This window comes from Petromyzon marinus, chromosome 38 (genome assembly GCF_048934315.1).
Source record: "Petromyzon marinus isolate PM22_M1 ecotype Great Lakes invasive population chromosome 38, UKy_Petmar_22M1.pri1.0, whole genome shotgun sequence".
Lineage (NCBI taxonomy): Eukaryota > Metazoa > Chordata > Hyperoartia > Petromyzontiformes > Petromyzontidae > Petromyzon > Petromyzon marinus.
In genome coordinates this window covers 11,164,017-11,184,295 of record NC_133704.1, presented here as the reverse complement: position 1 = coordinate 11,184,295, position 20,279 = coordinate 11,164,017, and the positions used below count along the sequence as shown (strand labels likewise).

General features: G+C 46.1%; 1 protein-coding gene across 8 annotated transcripts in view; it reads right to left on the bottom strand.

Annotated features, from left to right (window-relative positions):
• Window positions 1–1,414: 1,414 nt before the first annotated feature.
• Window positions 1,415–20,279, bottom strand: part of TRIM37 (tripartite motif containing 37) — a 45,780-nt gene continuing 26,915 nt past the window's right edge. For 5 of the 8 annotated variants that reach the window (XM_032967592.2, XM_032967595.2, XM_032967598.2 and 2 more), the window contains 7 exons: window positions 17,808–17,990; window positions 16,894–16,998; window positions 15,710–15,856; window positions 14,427–14,646; window positions 12,443–12,543; window positions 5,924–6,103; window positions 1,415–2,490 (listed from right to left, as the gene is read on the bottom strand). In XM_032967592.2, the coding sequence (XP_032823483.2) occupies window positions 2,432–2,490; window positions 5,924–6,103; window positions 12,443–12,543; window positions 14,427–14,646; window positions 15,710–15,856; window positions 16,894–16,998; window positions 17,808–17,990 (995 nt within the window). In that variant the 3' untranslated portion in view covers window positions 1,415–2,431. The remainder of the gene's footprint in view (window positions 2,491–5,923; window positions 6,104–12,442; window positions 12,544–14,426; window positions 14,647–15,709; window positions 15,857–16,893; window positions 16,999–17,807; window positions 17,991–20,279) is intronic. The other 3 variants (XM_032967596.2, XM_032967597.2, XM_032967593.2) reach the window with 2 other exon arrangements.

Genomic DNA, 20,279 nt, shown 5'->3' with positions numbered 1-20,279 from the left:
TTATTTCTCTCACCTTGTGAAAAAACGTTGACATTGACACGACTCTTTGTACCTACACTGTGCCTAACCTTTGCAATATAAATGTAATTATTCAAGATATCTTGGTTACATTTTGTATATCATACAAACAAAAAAAACATGGTACATTATCTTTTTTGTAGGCCCTTAAGTTTCCGTAGGCCCTAGGCAGTGCCTGTGGCCGCTTGGATAATACGGCCCTGATTAAGCGTGATGGTGGTGCGGGTGACAGCAAAACAGAATCGGCCCACGGTGACTTCTTGACCTCTCCGAACCTCGTGACTACCCACAGTGGAAACCTGCGTCCTTAAAAACCTCGAAGCAGGATTTTCCATCGTTCATTGTCGACACGTGGTTTCCACCGTTTTACTGCACGCTACTGTAAACATTTAGTGAACTTCACTTTGTGGAAAGTTTCTAATGCAGATGTTTTATTCCTCCACCAACCCCCCCCCCCAACCTTTTAAATGGGCCTAGTGTGTGTGGTTCTTGAGCACAGATCATTTTATATCCACTTAGCATGTTTTTTTCTTAGTTGCAATTTAAAATTTGCAGAGATTTGCATTCAAATTACATTGCCGATTCTGTATATCCCAGCAAAAATGTTCGGTGTATGTTTCCGGTTTGACTTCGGTGGTATAATTGTTTACTTAGCAGTGTGGCATTGCCACAGTGGCGATGTGAACTCCCTCGCCTGGTATGCAGGAGGTCGTGGGTTCGAACCCGACCCGGACGCCTGTATACATTTGGAGTTTGCGTGTCTCTCTCCCCGTCGTCGTGGGAAATTTTCTCCGGGTCCTCCGGTTTTTCCCTCCACGTTTAGAAACATGCGTTTCAAGTATTTGGCTGCTATACATTTCCACATGATAAGCCAATTCGCTGAACCATCATTTGTGGCCAGGTCGCTTCTGATAAAGGGCTTTATATAAAGCTGGTGCAATGAAAAAAAGTTTCGTTTTTAGTTTATTGCTATTCACATTTCCTCCCGTTTTTTCACCTCCCAGCCATATCACATGGAATGCACCAAATCTTGTCAGATCTCAGATTGCAGTTGAACCCGAACAGAGATGGGTTGAACCTGAACCAGTCGCAACATGGCACGGGTATAAAAAGGCATTTTGCGGGCAGCCACCAACCCCCGACTGACCAGTGTGCGGTCAAGTGTCGTCAAAATATCCCTCGCGGCCTGCGAGGCGTGGTAGGGTAGTCCACTCATGCAGCGATGGATTGATAAACACGGGCTGTACACGTGTGCATATGCGCCGCCGCGTTTGCACTTGGAGCTGAGTCAGGTTTCCTCTGCAAGGGACTCAGAACGGGGAAAAAAAAGTGAAACATGCGTTCAAGTTTCATACGCAATTGCATTCTTGCAAGTGATCACGGTGCGGTGACGTGGTCAGCTGTTATAAACACTTTATTTGCCATATATATAAATCAAATTAAAATAGAAAAAAAACGAACATTACAAAGACAATGAAATGCAACGATATGCAGGAAATCTCAAGTCACAGGGAAGTTTTCTGCGTTTTAACAAAAAGAAAATGGCCACACGTATAAACTATGTGCACTTGCATCCTCAAAAGTGGAATTCAGGTGCTTGTTGTTCTGAAGACTAAACTTGTGCTGAAATTCCGTGCAATGACATAACACTATGCTCGGTAGTGCAAGCCACGCATCACACAGATGCGTTAAAATGCACAGCATTAACAACGGTGGCTTTTATATTACTTTGCTCTGACCGCGATGACGCACCAAGGCAGCCTCTGCAGTTACCTGCAAGGCACAACGCAAAATAATTTCAGAAAAAAAACTTTAATGAACTTAACGTCTTTTTTTTTTTTACACTTTGCAACGCTTAAGAGGTATCCAAAATAATTTCGTGCCACGGAACGTCCGTGTAAACAAATCAAAAAGTCGATTGTGCACTCGAGACGGGAGCATGGGACATGGGCGTGAGAATCACACAAACGTGCAAGCACAAATGTCTACACAAATGCATGCACTTTGACAAATTCACGTGGTGACTGCCACAAGGATGTGTATTTTTTTGCATCCGTAATAATTTTTACATCTAGCCAGGCTATGCTGCAGTTAGAAGTATTTGTAATCGAAGAGTTGCAAAGTTTAAATTTCAATCAAAGGTCAACTCTGCCCATTATAATCATCGTCCCATTGCAGTCAGAAGAAGCAAACCTTTTGCAACAAAGTCAACAGTGGGCTGCCACACACAGAGACCGGTACTCGACTGGAGAATGTGGAATTTCTCCCATTGGCTCAGGACTGTAAATCCATGACAAGTGCTACCCTATTGCTCCTTATAGCAGCATCAACTTTGACTTTTGTACCCATTACGTAAACGTGTTAATTTGCTATATATAAAAATCAAAATGTAATCACCAGGCAGCATTGTCAATCATTTGGTATCCAAATCAGCCACAAAACTGTCCTCTGAAGCATCTTCTGAAATTGATCCTGGGAAAAAAAGCATACATAATGCGCATTATATGCAACTATCACATTCATAATAAGAACAATAATCCACCAGACACTTTGCTCATTGCAACCACGCTAATAGCACCATGGGAGACTAGATGTCGTGAAACCTCAGGCCCTAAGGGAGTGCGAGACCCCATCTCACCGCGATACCGGCGAGGCATGAGAAGAGGTATGCACGTGTTTTTTTAACGATTATTAATGATACCAATTACTATGCAATGCTTTTTTTAATTCCACCAAAAACGGGAGCTGCGGTTAGATTACTCGACTTGCAATTGTTAGACCACGCGAGTAAAAATAAATCCTGGCAAAATGTAGAAAACTCGGCCGACATCACCCCTCCGAGGTCCATTAACCCTTTCCCGTTCCTGATGACGTACTTGCAACGTCATCAGAACGGAATCGCAAGATGCCATGCGGGAGGGCAAGTGGCAGTTTGGCGCCAGCTATTGTAGAGTGCGGTCGTGTCGCTACAGTTCTCTGCAGTGAGTACAATGTCTTTAAAAACAGGGGCGCCACTACACCTCTATAAATAAAGTTAACGCTGAAATAAAGTTAACGCTGAATCACTTGCGCCTTCCGAGATTCGGCGGTGAACGGGACACCCACCCGTTGCAACTTGCAGGCGTTTCGGAACGGGAAAGGGTTAAAAATGAGTACCACTTTGTTGAAAGCCAACTTAAGTCGTGCTATGTAGAGAATCGCCCTCGCAATAAAAAAAAGTGGAATTCCATCACTCGCACGGTAATCGGCAGAGATGAGCGATGCCCTCCAGCTCGACAGAGTGCATACATTGACGTTTTAATTATGAGTAATTAGCAATGACATTCGTTTACATTTGCACCACCCCCCCACGTCACAGTGAGGTATGAACTATGGCTTCCGCGATTGGTGGATAATTTTAGACGACCCAAGGGAACTTCTCGTTATTGGTGCAACCACTTATCCACAATCGCATCCCACCTGCTCCAGTTCGTGGATACATTCACATTTTACTGCGCACTCAATTTTCACGACACAGTAACATTAATAAAAAGTGGATGTGGTCCTTTTTTGTTGCAATCTTGCACAAAAGCTTGGATATTATGGCAATTAAATCAATTTTGTAGAGTACACTTTGATGCACAGTCGACGGAACAGTTAAAGAAAAAAATATGCATGCGAGTGGATTCTATAACGCTGGCCTGCACATCTCCCGAGTTTTGAGAAACCCCCTTCGATCAATTTGGCCAGGACAAGTCCTTGAATGGCAACACAACATTATTCTAAGGTTTCATTTATAATGGATCATCTTTTAAGAGTTATAGTGCCACCCCTAGTGACAGACAGACGGCTAGATGGGCGGACGCAGCTCACGCACAAACGCTTTCAACCTTCAGTTGGAATGCATTAAAAATTAACAGCGGGTTTAAATGTTTGCGCTCACAGCAAGGCGCCATGGTGGCGAGATGTTAACTACCCCACCTAGTAAACAGGAGGTTGTGGGTTTGATCCCAACCCCAACGCCTGTATATTTGGAGTTTGCGTGTTCTCCCTGTGGTCGCGTGGATTTTTTTTCTACGGGTCCTCCGGTTCTTCCCTCCACATTTAGAATCAACATCAAGTGTTTAAAGTATTGGGCTGCTATAAATTTGCACGGAATAAGCCACTTTAGTTGAGCTATCATTTGTGGCCAGGTCGCTTCTGAAAAAGAGCTATGTAGCGTAGTGGGCCTTACCTGGTAAAATAGAAAAGAGTAGTGGTAAAATATATATTTGTTATATATACAGTGAGGGAATAAAGTATTTGATCCCCTGCTGATTTTGTACGTTTGCCCACTGACAAAGAAATGATCAGTCTATAATTTTAATGGTAGGTTTATTTGAACAGTGAGAGACAGAATAACAACAACAAAAATCCAGAAAAACGCATGTCAAAAATTTTATAAATTGATTTGCATTTTAATGAGGGAAATAAGTATTTGACCCCCTCTCAATCAGAAAGACTTCTGGCTCCCAGGTGTCTTTTATACAGGTAACGAGCTGAGATTAGGAGCACACTCTTAAAGGGAGTGCTCCTAATCTCAGCTTGTTACCTGTATAAAAGACACCTGTCCACAGAAGCAATCAATCAGATTCCAAACTCTCCACCATGGCCAAGACCAAAGAGCTCTCCAAGGATGTCAGGAACAAGATTGTAGACCTACACAAGGCTGGAATGGGTTACAAGACCATTGCCAAGCAGCTTGGTGAGAAGGTGACAACAGTTGGTGCGATTTTTCGCAAATGAAAGAAACACAAAATAACTGTCAATCTCCCTCGGCCTGGGGCTCCATGCAAGATCTCACCTCGTGGAGTTGCAATGATCATGAGAAAGGTGAGGAATCAGCCCAGAACTACACGGGAGGATCTTGTCAATGATCTCAAGGCAGCTGGGACCATAGTCACCAAGAAAACAATTGGTAACACACTACGCCATGAAGGACTGAAATCCTGCAGTGCCCGCAAGGTCCCCCCCTGCTCAAGAAAGCACATATACATGCCCGTCTGAAGTTTTCCAATGAACATCTGAATGATTCAGAGGACAACTGGGTGAAAGTGTTGTGGTCAGATGAGACCAAAATGGAGCTCTTTGGCATCAACTCAACTCGCCGTGTTTGGAGGAGGAGGAGGAATGCTGCCTATGACCCCAAGAACACCATCCCCACCATCAAACATGGAGGTGGAAACATTATGCTTTGGGGGTGTTTTTCTGCTAAGGGGACAGGACAACTTCACCGCATCCAAGGGACGATGGACGGGGCCATGTACGGTCAAATCTTGGGTGAGAATCTCCTTCCCTCAGCCAGGGCATTGAAAATGGGTCGTGGATGGGTATTCCAGCATGACAATGACCCAAAACACACGGCCAAGGCAACAAAGGAGTGGCTCAAGAAGAAGCACATTAAGGTCATGGAGTGGCCTAGCCAGTCTCCAGACCTTAATCCCATAGAAAATCTGTGGACGGAGCTGAAGGTTCGAGTTGCCAAACGTCAGCCTCGAAACCTTAATGACTTGGAGAAGATCTGCAAAGAGGAGTGGGACAAAATCCCTCCTGAGATGTGTGCAAACCTGGTGGCCAACTACAAGAAACGTCTGACCTCTGTGATTACCAACAAGGGTTTTGCCACCAAGTACTAAGTCATGTTTTGCAGAGGGGTCAACTACTTATTTCCCTCATTTAAATGCAAATCAATTTATAACATTTCTGACATGCGTTTTTCTGGATTTTGTTGTTATTCTGTCTCTCACTATTCAAATAAACCTAGCATTAAAATTATAGACTGATAATTTCTTTGTCAGTGGGCAAACATACAAAATCAGCAGGGGATCAAATACTTTTTTCCCTCACTGTATATATAGAGTAGTCACGGCACGAGCGGTCCTGTTACCTTCCTCCCGTAGCTCAGCTGCTGCCTCCCTTTCCTCGGGCTCCAGGGAGCTGTCCAGGTCAGACCCCGCTAAACATGAGCCCCCTAGGTCCGGTGAGACCCCACGCTCCGGTGCGGACAGACACTGGGGTTGGCCAAGCTCCAGCAGCCCCCCACACATGCCAGACGTCGGTGCCATAACTGGAATAGACGACAACAAAACAAACAACATCCACAATGCGCCTTTCATTGAAAATAAATCATTTCAAAGGTAAGTTCGTATGGCACCCTCCCCAGTCCACAGGCCTCCATGCCCGCCCCTCCGCGCCCCAGGTTATGAAGGCCACGATACACAGACCACATCCCTGGCTATGGTCTACGGCGGTGTTAGCAAGACCCAAGAGTCATTCGTTTCATGTTGTGCATTGGTGCATTGTCGCCGCCAACGTGGCACTGGCATTTCCCATGTACATTACGGATATCACAGAGCTACCTCCGAGATCCCCCTCCCCTTCTGCAAGCGACGCTCTGGTCCACACAAAACGGCCACAGCGGGAGCAGAGATCACAGACAGCTGCCTCTAAGATCACTTTTTCCGGGCCGCCACGGTGGCGAGATGTTAACTAGTATACACGATGTTTGTGGATTTTCTCTCGACCACTGATGCCTGTATATTTGGAGTTTGCATGTTCTCCCCATGTATAGTTTGTTGCAACCTTCCCCCGCGCCTCTTAACAGCACGGTTGGCTATGTACGCGGTGAAAAATAATTCTAGATTTGAAGCTTTCGTGGCTGCAAGGATTCATACTCTTTGGTTTTATTCGGTAAAGTCACGTGACTTTACCGAATAAAACCAAAGAGGGTGAAAAATAAGTTTACCATATATTACAAATGTCTTCACGCAGCGTATCCATGCCGCGGACTGCATTCCCACCCAGAGAACACATGCCCCCTTACATAACAACATTGCAGCCCAACTGTCATGTAAATTCATTCGGGGGCTGTAATTCAAACACCGACCACACAATCAATCCTCATAAACGATGGCTCAAATTGGACACTTATTGTTGAAAATGCAATGTTCTGCATTCCGACTCGAGAGGGGGCAGACATGCAGCAGTGACGCCCGCTCTCCGGCAATGGGAAAAATCTCCCCAATGCAGTGACATGCAAACGGAGGTGAAGAAAATAATGAACACACGCCGTGTATACCGTTGTGAACGTCTGTTTTTTTTAAAAATAGAAATACTGGATTGTTGAACTGTATGCACATAATGCGTGCCCCACCTGCTTGTGCATTGAATCAAAATCAAATCAATGGACAAATCAAATCCTTGGGCAGCCCCTCCTCTCAGCTGGTAATCCCTGATACAGCCGTGATGTTATCTTGCTCGCCTGGTATGCAGGAGGTCGGGGTTCGATCCCGACCCTGACGCCTGCTGCTGTATATTTGGAGTTTGCGTGTTCTTCCTGTGGTTGCGTGGATTTTTTTTTCTCCGGGCCCTCCGGTTTTTCCCTCCACATTTAGAAACATACATTGAGATTTTTCAGATTATTTTGGTGCTATAAAGGTCCAAATGATGGGCCACTTTATTGAGCTATCATTTGTGGCCAGGTCTCTTCTGAAAATTAAGGTTAATACCTCAGTGGGCTTTGCCTGGTAGGATGGGGATGATTTTGGTTGTTGTATTTGTTTGTGCTTGGGTTATTTGTTAACCTTTCTTGTACTTTGCACTCCTATCAGATTAATGTTCGTGTAGGCCCCTCTGGCACTTTTGTTTCGTTGACCTTCAGTGATAACTTTCCAACAGTTGGTGCTGCTGCCGCCCATCTGACTACCGCCGCCACTGTCACTCGCTTGTTTTCTCGTTCGGACAGATGTCGTTACTGCCGATACGTTCATTATTTAGCCCGTGCCCTGATTCGATGGGAGCGCACTGCGTGCTGCAGATAAGCAGATTTAATTTGTAATTATTGAAAAAAAAACAAGGTACGCCTAAAAATATTCAAAGATATCTTTGTTACCTTTTTTTTTTATCATACATACAAAGAAGACATGGTAAAAAAAAAAAATCCCTGTCGGCCCTTCAGTTTTCATAGGCCCTAGGCACAGTACCTACTGTGCCAATTGGATAATACGGCACTGGGGGGAGGGGTACAGAAAAGGTTGCGGTGTCTGTGACGTTAGCTTATCGTACGCTTCAGTTGTAAGGCAATGTTAATGAGCATGGTGGTGGTTGTGCAGTATTTTTAGCCTTTGTTTCAACACAGTGCCGCTGACACGGGTCCTTGAAAATTTCAATGATGAATCGTTGGAATCGCGAGCGGGGAAATTGCAGGGAAGAAGGAACGTGGCCTGTTGCCTTAATCGCCAAAAAATTCCGAGCACTCCCGTTAAAAATAATCCAGCACTTGCATGGGGGTTGACAGCATGTGCAGCCAACTGAAATACAGTTAATTCAGTCCACCGTAATTGGTTTATTAACTTTTATATCAAAAGCAATTAAGTGGTCACACCTCCCAGGTGTGTCTTATGAAGAATACCGACAAGTACTTTGTCTTTAATAACGCGAAGCACGGGTGATGCATCACAAACACACCCCCTCCCCTTAGTGAAATGAAATCGTTGGGGTAATAAACGTAATGGGCCACATACGGTAGAAACAAGAATAAAGCTGCCCTGCTGTCACCGGCTCCTTGTTTATTTTAATAATATTGAGGGTGCACACGCCAAAATGGCAGTTATTGCACTCTGGTCAAGCGCTGAATACCAAAATGTAATTGAATCAGCCGAGTGGACTAAACGAATGTCCAGCCTTATCTTGCCAATGACCTGCTTCTTTACAGTCACCTTCTGCCTTCTATCGATGTACTAACTTCTTAGGAAGACGCAACACAAAAAAAACAGACAACTGGTTATTATCTTGTAGCTACGCACTGAGAGGCCATACATTATGGCCAATACAGTAGACTCTCGATTATTCACGTGCGGTTGATCCAATTTGCGGATTAACCGCGCACCTCAGATTTGAACATAAACTAATAACTCGTGGATTTTCCCTCAAGCCCAAATTAATAATCTAAACACAGTTATACATTGTTATTCTTGTAAATGTTTATTACCGGTCACGTGCTTAAACTGAACAAATATGTTGCTCCGGTTAATCCTAAATCCACTTAATTGCCACTACAGTACAGTAGTTGCATATCTTTACAACAGTGGGCAGAGTTGGATTGATGTTGATTGGCGTGGCTCTGCTGTCATCCACTTAGTGGGCAGCGTCTTTTGCGCAGGAGCACAAGACGCTTACCACTGAGCAAGTGCATCGATCGGTCGATCGAAAGAGTAACAATCGAAATCATCAGTTGTGCTTCATTTTGAGCGATTTATCTGATCATTTATTGAGCAAGTTTCTAATTTATACCTATATTAGTGTTTTTTGGCATAGAGATCTGCGAAAAAAAAATATTTTTGGACTATCAGCGATTTTTAAGTATCCGCAACCGTCCTCTTCATTAGCGTGGATAATCAAGAGTCTACTGTACTACCCACAAGCTAAGGTTTGTAAATGAGAAAAAATAATTTCAAGTCACAACTACGTGACTTTGAGACATTGCCAATAGTGCCCTCTGGTACAATCGTAGCCATGGTAGAGTCGGCTCGTCTACGCTAACGAGACAAGTCCCGTGACCCCAACTACATCACGATCCACAAACCATTTTGGGAGTCTCGCCGTATCTATATACACGTGTGGGAGACGCAGAAGTGAATTCTGCTCAGATATACGTTTCTGCCACAACAGTCGATGGAGCGTGGTGCGAGGATGGAAGAATTTGGAATCTGTAATGAAAGCACACCTATCGCCTCGATCGCATCACTGTCAGCAAAGCTGATCACAAGAGTCGTAGGCGGTTGACATTAGAATTTAAAACAAAACCTGTAAACTGTAATCGGGCAGAAAGACAGAGGTGAGTAACGAGTTTCCAGAGTTTTGCGGCGACGGGGTGTGTGTAAAGGATGAGCTGCAGCAGTGTGCAAGGCGGGTCGATAAGGAAACATAATTCGCGTGGCAAGATTAAGAGAGGCGAGCGCGACGAGTGGGCCGACGGGTGAAACAAAAAGTGGGGCCCAGGCGTGCCGGTGGAAGCGACAAAGGCGAGCAACAGAGCGACGGTAAGATAGAGAGACAAGGGAGAGGTGGACAGGGCAGCATCATCAATAATGCAGACAGCTGTTGGTTGGATTCGATTAGGATTTACTGTTGCAGGCAGCAGCTGGGCTCTTAGGGTTGAATCATGAGTATATTTCCAGGAGGACGTTTCGACTGCCGTTTTTACCATGTATTGATGTCTTTTAAATCTTCATTATCATCGGCCATGATCAATCCACTGCTGGATGAAGGCCTCCCCAAGCCATCACCGTCTGTCATGGCTCTGCCATTTTAACAATACCACCTGGCAGTTGCACACCAAGCGATTTAATTTCTCCTCCTCCTTGGTCGACGTACTTTCACATGCATTATATTCCTTGGCTGCCACTGCTTTAACTGTTATAATCGACCATCGTCGAGAGCAGGCCCGGTCCTGCTGGTGCCATGGTCCGCACATTTTCCACGTTTGAAAATTTACCTGCAAATTACTCAATTGGAATAAACGTAGCAACCATCGCCTCCTCCTGTAAAGGGCTTGGGAGGGCAGTCACGAGACTTGGTGAAGCTTTCCTACGTAAACAAAAGCTCAACAACAATGATCAACCATCATCTCTTCTCGTGACATGTCCTGCCCAAGTCCACCTATTTTTACTTTTTTAAAGGGACTCACATTTGTTCCTAACACTACCTTAAAAAAATGGTATTAATAAATAATCGGTTAAGTTTTGAGCATTGGCCTGTCTTCAAAGCACAAACAGTAAAAAAAAAGTTAATTAGGGTTGGTGACTTTACTTAACTTCCATGCTGACTCGTGAAAATTACAATTTAAAAAAAAGTTTTCTGATGACCAGTTTATAAATAGGGATATGAATATTCTTGGTTCTTTCGGTAAAGTCACGTAGAAGGGAAACAATAAAATAATAAAAATATATATTTTTAAACGCCACTTTTTTCAAATTTTCTTGCTGTGGTTTTCACACCTGATCATGATTGCTTGTGTTGCAGTCGAAACGTCGTGAGAATTTTATAGTTTTATATTTTTATTATTTTATTATTTCCCTTCTACGTGACTACTGAAAGAACCAAGAATATGAATCCCTGCAGTCGCGAAAGCTTTAAATCAGGGATATGAATAGTTAATTACCTAATTGTAACTACTGAGTGCCAGATAACCCTGAAAAAACACAACAAAAATATCACTTACTTTATTAATAACCCCTGAGTTTATTTCCTTATACTTTTTTGATTATTGAAGGGTATATCTACTATGTAGGTAGACCTTTCGCACCGTACGTAGCCAACCGTGCTAACCGCAGGTACGAAATCGTTTCTAAGAGGTAACAATTATTTTTCCGAATTATTGCTGTGGTTTTCACACCTGATGATTGCTTGTGTTGCAGTCGAAACGTCGTGAGAATTTTATTGCTTTATATTTTTATTATTTTATTGTTTCCCTTCTAGGTGATTTTACCAAAGGAACCAAGAATATGGTCAATGGGATTTTATTTTAGGATCTTTTCAACCAATATCTGAGTGTATATACATGTGGGAGGGAAAACAGAGCACCTGGAGTATACCCACTAACGCAAGGGTGGGGGCAACATGATCCCCGTACAGATGGATAAAGATGACAATTAGTCCAATTGCTTTCCTGCCTTTTCCTGGCTCGTCAGGGTATGGCACCGCAACACCCACAAGAAGGAAGTTTCAAAACATGGAAAATTTTAAAAAATCCATTTGTGCATCAGGTATCCGCATTTGCCACGGTTTGTGCAGTGGATGCGATTTAGGGTGGACTATGAGCTTAAACATAATGCAATAAAGCAGTAGCAGCAACAATAGCACGTTAGGGTTTGGGTTTTGAGGTCAAGGAAAGGGGTTTATAGAGAGGTACTTTACTTTGCAAGCCTTCTGGCTATCAACAAAGATTCGTTCATGAAGCCATCCATATATACAGACACAGACACAATTTCAACCGAGAGGATGGGTACAATCTCAGCAATCATTGGAAAGATGTCATCAACCACTTTGGGTCATGACTTCATTTGTCTTTTTCTTGTTAAGGGAGCACAGGTCAAGTCATGACTTAATTTGTGTTTTCTTGTTACCTGACCCCAGGGCACATATGCCCCGCCAACTTCGTCCTGACACCCGTACGTTTTGTGGCCCTGCATGTTCCACGCCGCCGCCGCCGGAGCGCTTGTGCCACGCCCACTTTTTTAAGCCTTTATAAGCGGTCGCCTTCTGTGAACGTCCCCCTCTTTCCTCCAAAAACGTCGTGGTTTTTATATTTTTATTTCATTCATTATTTTAAAAAAATGTTCTATCTACATGACTTTACCGAAAGAACCAAAGAATGCGTGTTTAGAGAGAGTTGGCCGCGTCTCACCGTGCTCCCCATGGTCGTCTACCCCCTCGCCGGTCGGCACGGCGGTGCTCGTTTCCGACTCTGCCCTGCGGTTCCCCGAGTGGCGGACACGCTGCCCCGGCCTGCCAGAGTGGGATCAGTGGAGGGGAGAAACATTCACGACGCGTTTATAAAGCTGCACCGTCGAGAGTGAGGACATTCGCATGGCTCTCCTGTGTGCTGTTCGACGCAAATTCATCGGACAGCTGCAGCCGCGACCGGGAAAACCTACGAAGCAGAGGACACTCGCACTTTCTCTCTCCTTCGTGCTCGCTGTTTGAATCACATTGCGTCATGCTGAATAGCTATTTCATGTTTTAGATATACGGATCTGTCCGACTGTAGCATCACTAACACAATCCCTATCTGGCTCCAACACTTATTTGCCAGACAAACAGTTTGAAATAAAAAATTTAAATACATTTTTCAGCATTGTATGTTTTTTTTTTATATATAGATATGGGATGAAATCGGAGAACCCTGAGGAAACCCATGCAGAAAAAGGGGAGATCATACAAACTCAACACAGAAAAGGCGCGAGCAGTCGGGAATCGAACGCCGGGACCTTCCTGCTGTTCGTGTTACCGCTGCGTTAGTGTTGCTAAAATTGTTACCACTGCGTCACTCTGCCGCCACCCCCCCCCCCCCCCCCAATGCTAATTTGCGTAACAATGGAAATGTAAAGGACATGGCAACCTATCTAAACAAAGTACCCGCCACGCATCATTCGCTCGCTGCCATAGCGATACTCAAGAGAATGGGAAGTCACTGATTTGTTAAAACAAACACATGGACCTCGCTGCACTGCCAAAAAGGGGCGCGTGAGACCAGAAATTGCTGAATCGAGCCAACGCCGGTGAATTATTGCATTTTTAGTCTGGGAACTAAACGCAGCGACACAACTTGTTCCAAGAAGTGATGGCAGACATGGGCGACTGGAGCAAGTACCTCATGAAATGTGTAAGATGTACATAGAGAATTTCAAGTGTAAAATAATATGCCTAAGCGCGCAGTATCAAAACAAAATGCATTTCTCGGTGTACACAACTTGCTGAACCTGCCATACTTGTCACCTGTAAGTATGAAATAACAGTTCTCAGATTCAAAGCAGTATGTGCATCTTAGTTGATAACGTTGAACATAATTTAGTTAAAGCTTCTGTGATTAAGGACTAGCCAATCAATTACAATTTCTCACGATTCAACATTTCATTGCAACTATTTTAGTTAATGGAATTGGTTTACAGATGTAATTATTATTGTGAATGAATGTAACAAAAAAGTAAAAGTCATGCAACAGAAAATGGTCATGCAGTTCCTGTCGCAGACACCGCCCTTGGGGCTCCGGCACGTTTCACTTTATTCTTCGTACTTCCTCTTATTAGCGTCGCCACACTTCTTGAGGAATCAATCTGGGCAAAGGGAGCCGCTGACCGTTCGATTGGCCTGAACTCTCAAAACACAGTGCAGTGGAGCCCGAAACTCAAATCTCCAAAAGGCGCTACCCAAAAAATGTCGTAGCCTGGGCACTGCCGGCTATAAATACTGAGCACATAATAAATAAATAAGTCTTATCTCTGTCTCTCACTCTTTCCGTGTGTCTCTCGGTGTCTCTCCTCCATCCGATGATACCCTTGTTTTATACTGCGTCTGTCTCTATGTTCGGCTCAATCTGTTAAGTGTGCGTCTCTCCGTGTCCGTCTCTTTCAATGTCCGTCTGCCTCTCTCCCGCTTGCTCAGATATATCTGTGGCAGACCTTCCCCTCTCTCTGTGGGGGCCCAATGATCCCATTGCCCTTCCTCTTTTCCTAAATCACGTTTTACCTGCCGCCAAAACACAAAATATTTTGGATCCGTTATTACTGCTCCGAAACCTTCATTTACAAATACGTTTTGCTCAGCTTGGCATTTCTCCTCAACGATTTACACGAACCGCTGACAGTTGTAAACTTTGAGTGTACACTTACCCAACTGAAAGCCCCTTGCGTGCCATCTCCAGGGATGGGACGCTGCTGAGGGCCTTCGCCAGGTCATAGCCCCCCACGGGCACCGGTGCCGGGCACGCCGACTCCTCCTGCAGCTCTTGCCCCGGGGTCGCGCCGTGCCCCGACCCTGCATCTTGGTCGCAGGGCAGTGGAGGCGAAGATGACTTGGGGGAGACCCGGCGCCTGCCGCACGCAGCTATGCCTGTACCGGTACACGGAAGGGACGACTCATTTAGGCGGCATCGTAAGCATGTACACGTACATACTGCATGTCAATACACTGCTGGATGAGGGCCATTCCACACCGTGAGACGTGGGGTTATCCGACTAAACCAAATTGGTCAGTGTGGGCTGGTGAAGGTCGGAAGCATAGATTTGGAAGCTAAGAAGTATAGTACAACAGTAATGGGTATATTTTGCATTGCTCTCTGCTGCTCACCACGAAGTCTCACAGCAGCCTATGAAAACGGTGCATGGTGGTCACCCGTCAAAAAACGATCCAGTGCAACAATGCTTAGCTCCGGAAATCTGATGAGATCAGCTGTTGCAGTCATCACCCTGATCTTCAAAGCTTCGCTCTTACAGTATCCCCACTCTCTGATTCTAGGTCTTCCCCCTCGGTCACAGACCTCTGGGTGGATACTCTAATAACGCTCGCCTCGGTAACCTGACTTCCTCTATCCTGCAAACTTCCCCTACCCCATAATAAAGCATGTAATCTATACACCACTTGGTAACTGGAGAGAAAACACAGCTGCCTGGATAGATTAGTTTTTTTTCAATGGGTATTGGACACACATTCATAAAAAATTACGTATTTGCATGTGGCCAAAGAATTGAGTTCTACTAATATAGTATTTGCTTTTGCCGGTACTGTAACAGTTGAGGCGAGTAGCATTGTGCACCATTTGCAAGACAGTACAATGTTAACACTGTATATCATTCCGGACACCGTCATTTTCAGTCTGTGTAATGTTACTGTACATGCAATCGCATTGTATTCATCTGTATAAATGGGGGGAATTTTTTCTCTCAAAATGACCCAAATGTTGGGGGAATACGTCAACGTGCAGCTCACGGATGACAAAGAAGCCAATGGCGAGGCTTAGTTGCTTCGACGGCACCGGCCGTGATGACCTCTTGACCTTGCCCTCATTATGCGGAAGCCACTGCCGGTGCAACATGGCACGTGGTACCTGGGGGTGCACGGTGCGAGCCAGGAGCATCGTGCGGCCCGACTGATGAGGCCCCGTGACTCTGCTGACCTTCGCTGTGGGGCTGCGCGGTGTGCCTCTCCGCCTGCATGGAGCGGCTGTCACTCTCCCTGCTGTCAAGCGCTCGCTGCAGCGACGGGGGTCTCCTGGCGGTCACTGTCGTCGTGCGGCCCCGAGTCCGTGATGCAGGCAGCTTGCCTGCAAGGCGCCACAGAAGTGCGCAGTAAACACACTTGCGGTTACCTCGACGCTGGCATGCGACGCTTTTCTTCAGAAGGGATACACGGGCGCAGTCCGTCTCCGCGCTGTCACGAGCGAACCAAGTGCTCATTGCACCTGGCAGGTTTTTGAGCCGGTGGCGAAAATTCCACATTGCTGTGGAAGGGGCTGTCTCCTGAAGGAAAGCCACCGTGGGCATATTGACATTTACAGCCCTTTTTCAATGCGCCGCCGTGTAGCTTCGGGTTATTTTGGCCATACTTCACCATGCTGGGCAGTACGGGTTGGTAAAGGGGGGGGGGGGGTTGGTACACAGAATTTGTCACGTAGAATTACAATACAGCAATAGAGTTTACTGCTCTACCCTCTGCTGCTCACACAGCTTGTTTATATTAAATTGTTTCTAACTGCTGTTTACACATCATTTAATCAGTTTAACCATTGTATTCACAAGCTGTGAAATACGCTTAACTGCATAACATAACTTTATTTTTAATTATCAATACATTCATAAATGTGTGTAGATAAGAAGCTGACTGAAAATGTAACATTTCATTTGGTCGAAGTCGACTCAAAATGTATGCATACTCTGCTCAAGTTTACCAACATCAGGCATGATCAATCTACTGCTGGATGCAAACCTCTCCACCCCCAAGTAATCACCATCTTTCACGGTCCCTGCGATGTAACAATCTATCAAGCACCAAAGTATGATGCCTGCTGTATATTTGGAGTTTGCATGTCTCTGCCCGTGGTGGCGTGGTCCTCTGGTTATTCCCTCCACATATAGAATCAACGTGCGTTTACAGAATTTCTACATGATGATAAGCCACTTCATTGAGCTATCATTTGTGGCTAGGTCACTTCTTAAAAATAAATATATAGCTGAGTGGGCCTTACCTAGTAAAATAAAAAAAATATGTATATAGTAACGTGTACTACAAAGCACTCGTGTGTGTATATCATCCAAGCGCATCTCCTATCCAGCTGCGCTATCGTCGCTGTAAAGTCCTCACCTCTGCCCTCCGCCACCTGCGCTTGCAGGCGTTTGAAAACGTCAGCGGAGTTCCGTAGCAGCGACTGCTGCCTCCGCTGCTGTTCGCGATCCTTCCTCTGATGCCCTGTCACCAGCGAGACGTCTCGCCCACGTTAATCGCATGGCCGACCTCCGTTTGTTAATCAACATTTTGAAAAAAAAAAATTTCTAAGAATACAACAAGAATTCAAACCGTGCAGATTTTCTCAGATTGTACTGTAACAGCTACCCTACGTGTTTCCCGGGTTACGCCGCGTGTTGTGGCCGACATTTCGCTCCACGTGCCGGTAGATTTTGTAGTGCGTGAAGAAACGTCGGACAACGATGCCAAACAACAACAGAAAAGATTACAGGGAGCTGCAACTTAAGAATATTTCCCTCCACTCGCACAAACGTGGGGTAAGCGTGCATCGCCACTTACAGTCCTGTGCTTGTGGTGGAAAGCCTTACATTTTCATGGCAAGGGCCAATCACCCCAAAAAAATAACCTCAGAAGCTAAGCAGGTTTGAGCTTGGATAGCCCACGAGTGTGTGACCACAATACATATAACAGGTATTATAGGCTGCTGCGGGGCTACGTTGTCATAAACGAATATCATTGTACTGTCCTATGTGCCCACACGACTATGCTCTTCACCGTCATCAACCCGCACTGACCCGCATAGTTAAATAACCCCCATGAACCACACGGCACAAGGGAGGCCCTCATCTAGCAGTGGAATGACATAATGGCTGTAATTGTACACGTGCACACAATCAATTCTCACTCGTTCTCTATTTGATGCGCGCATTGTGATCCTAAGAATGGACTAAGTGATCAATCGACGATGTGTCACGTGCCTAACAGCACGCAATCGATCAGGCTCAACAAAATGCGCAGCGAGCGTGGCTTACGCGACGAGTGCAGCTCGGGTGGGTGTGGCGGGAAATCCCACAGGGTCTCCGATTCGCCCAGGTCCAGCAGCTGCAGCAGCAGGCTGGGCTCCAGCTCCAGGAGGCTCCCCGCGGCGCCCGCCAGGCCCACCGCGACGCGAGCGCGGCCTCCCCGCGCTCCCTCCGCCAAGCACGTGCCGCCTGCTGCAACGTGCACACACAAAGACAAAGATCCCCCCCCACCCCGTATAGCCTCAACAGACTGTTTGGGCAAGTGCTGTGGGCGAGCACCTATGAAGGCCGGCACGGCACATGAGGGGGTGGGTGGCCAAGACCACGCCCGGCCGCCTTTGTCTCCCCCATAATGGCGATGTTTATACACCGCCCCAGGTACTCATTTGAGGCCGAGTCGACCTGGGGGGCGGGGGGGGGGGGGGGGGCCCAGGACCGGTTCAGAAAATCGTCGCTGGCGTTGGCCGTGAGTGGGATTCCAACCCGGGTTGCCGGGTTCGTAGCGCAGCATGCTAACCGCTTCTCAAGTGCACACACACGCACACGCGTGCTTGCACAAACACGCGCGCTCATGTGTACGTGCAGATGAGACAATCGCGCCCGAGAGAGCTATGCTCCGGTGCAGCAGTGATTACACGGGGAAACATGAGGGTACACAGACAGACAGCGCCGCACCTGAGATAGCACGGTTGGCTCTGTACGGTGGGAAAGAAGTTCAACGTACATACGGACATACACACACGCGGCCCCTTTCGCCAATTTACTGCCGCACGAGTGCCTCCCCCCACACCCCCCCGCCATGCCGTGTGGGTTGTGGGGATATATTTGACCATACTTTCGCCACGCTCGTCAATAGGTTTTTCATGCACTGGAGTCTGCTGCCTATGCTGTGGGTCTGCAAACCTTGAAACAGCCTCGATGTGCAAGGTGGTCACCCATCGGGCCGATTCCGGGTGATCTGGTTAGAGGCGTCTCTGTAAACTACACTTAGTAAAATCGGAGCCTTTCAGTCGATGCGAGCATATGTTACTCAATGAAATTAAATAGAGCGGATGCATGAAGTAGTGTATAGATGTTGTCTTTGGGTATCACTGCATTTCATTTCATTGAGAATATTTCAGTTTACTTTGAGTGTCACAAATGCAATGTTGTATATATTTTTCTTAATGAATAATTGTTATACCCCTTGTAAGCGTGGGTTGTTTGTTTCTTTTCTTCCAAGCACTCCCATTTCCTTCCACGTGAAAAATCCAATGAGGAATTGAGGACGCAGGTCAATGTGACAAGTCCATTGGTAATCATGAGCAGATTGTGGAAATTACACATTCCCATGGCGACACCAGTCACTCCATAGATCGACAATAGATCGGAACACTCCTGAAAATTAGGATGGAGACTCTGAGGCTCGCCCTGAATGAATGCAGTGCTATTGTTCTCATGACCGTATTTAGGAGATTATGAGACGCTCCGGAAAGAAACATGCACCTGAAACCCAAACTCGTGCCCGATGTAAATAAAGTTACACATCAGATCATAAGCAGCACATACCTACCGGATTAGGAGACCCACCCCGCTCCCACCCCCCCCCCTCCAACTTTTAATTTGAAATATATAGGGAAAATTGTGTTTTATAATTCAGAGAATACGGTAAACGTCCCCCATGATAAATGATGAATCAGTACATCGTGACGTGCCTGCTAATGACAGCACACGGAGTAAGACTCGACATGTCCTCAAAGGCGAGCGCATCGGGTGAGCTTGCATGCAGCTCGACACAACTCAACCGGACAGCTGATCTAGCATAAGAGGCAAGAGGTTACTCGGCGGTTGTCACTGCTTTCGGTGCTGATGCTGCTGCTGCCTGGAGTTCTGCTACAAATGCAGCTGGCTCTGGCTACAGCAGTGACAGGCGCTGTACATCCCGCCGTAATGAATGCTCACCGACAAGACCCGCGGGGCCCCTACATTCCTCTCGCTCGATTGACCCGAATCGGTGGTATCCAAGTCTCGAGTCACCCCCTCTACCCCTGTCTCAAGGCCAGAATAACCCTCCAGCATTAACCGCACCGCCATAAATATCACCGCGTCGAGACCATAGCCCATCGCCCTATCCACCCCCCCCCCACAGTGTGTAAGTAAATTGATGTCTTAATTATCTCTCCGTTTATTCGGTGGCAATTTTTGCATTTAATGTCTCCAAAAATATGCACAGGCAGATCGCTCTGCCTTTGCCCATGAAGGATTAATAAAAAGGTCAGTGATTTTCTGATCAAACAAGCACCGAGGCAGTGCTCATCTCCCGTTTACAGCTCTAGGCCAGCGATATAAATTCCACATTCCTATAGCGGGGGCAAGGCTCTCCATGGGACAACTACTGTTCACTTCCTAACAAGGTGGTACTCATTTGATCGATTGCGGAGAGATGATGGGCCGAGTCAACCCCCAACCGGCGTTTGTAATCGTAACCTTCTGATGTCTGGC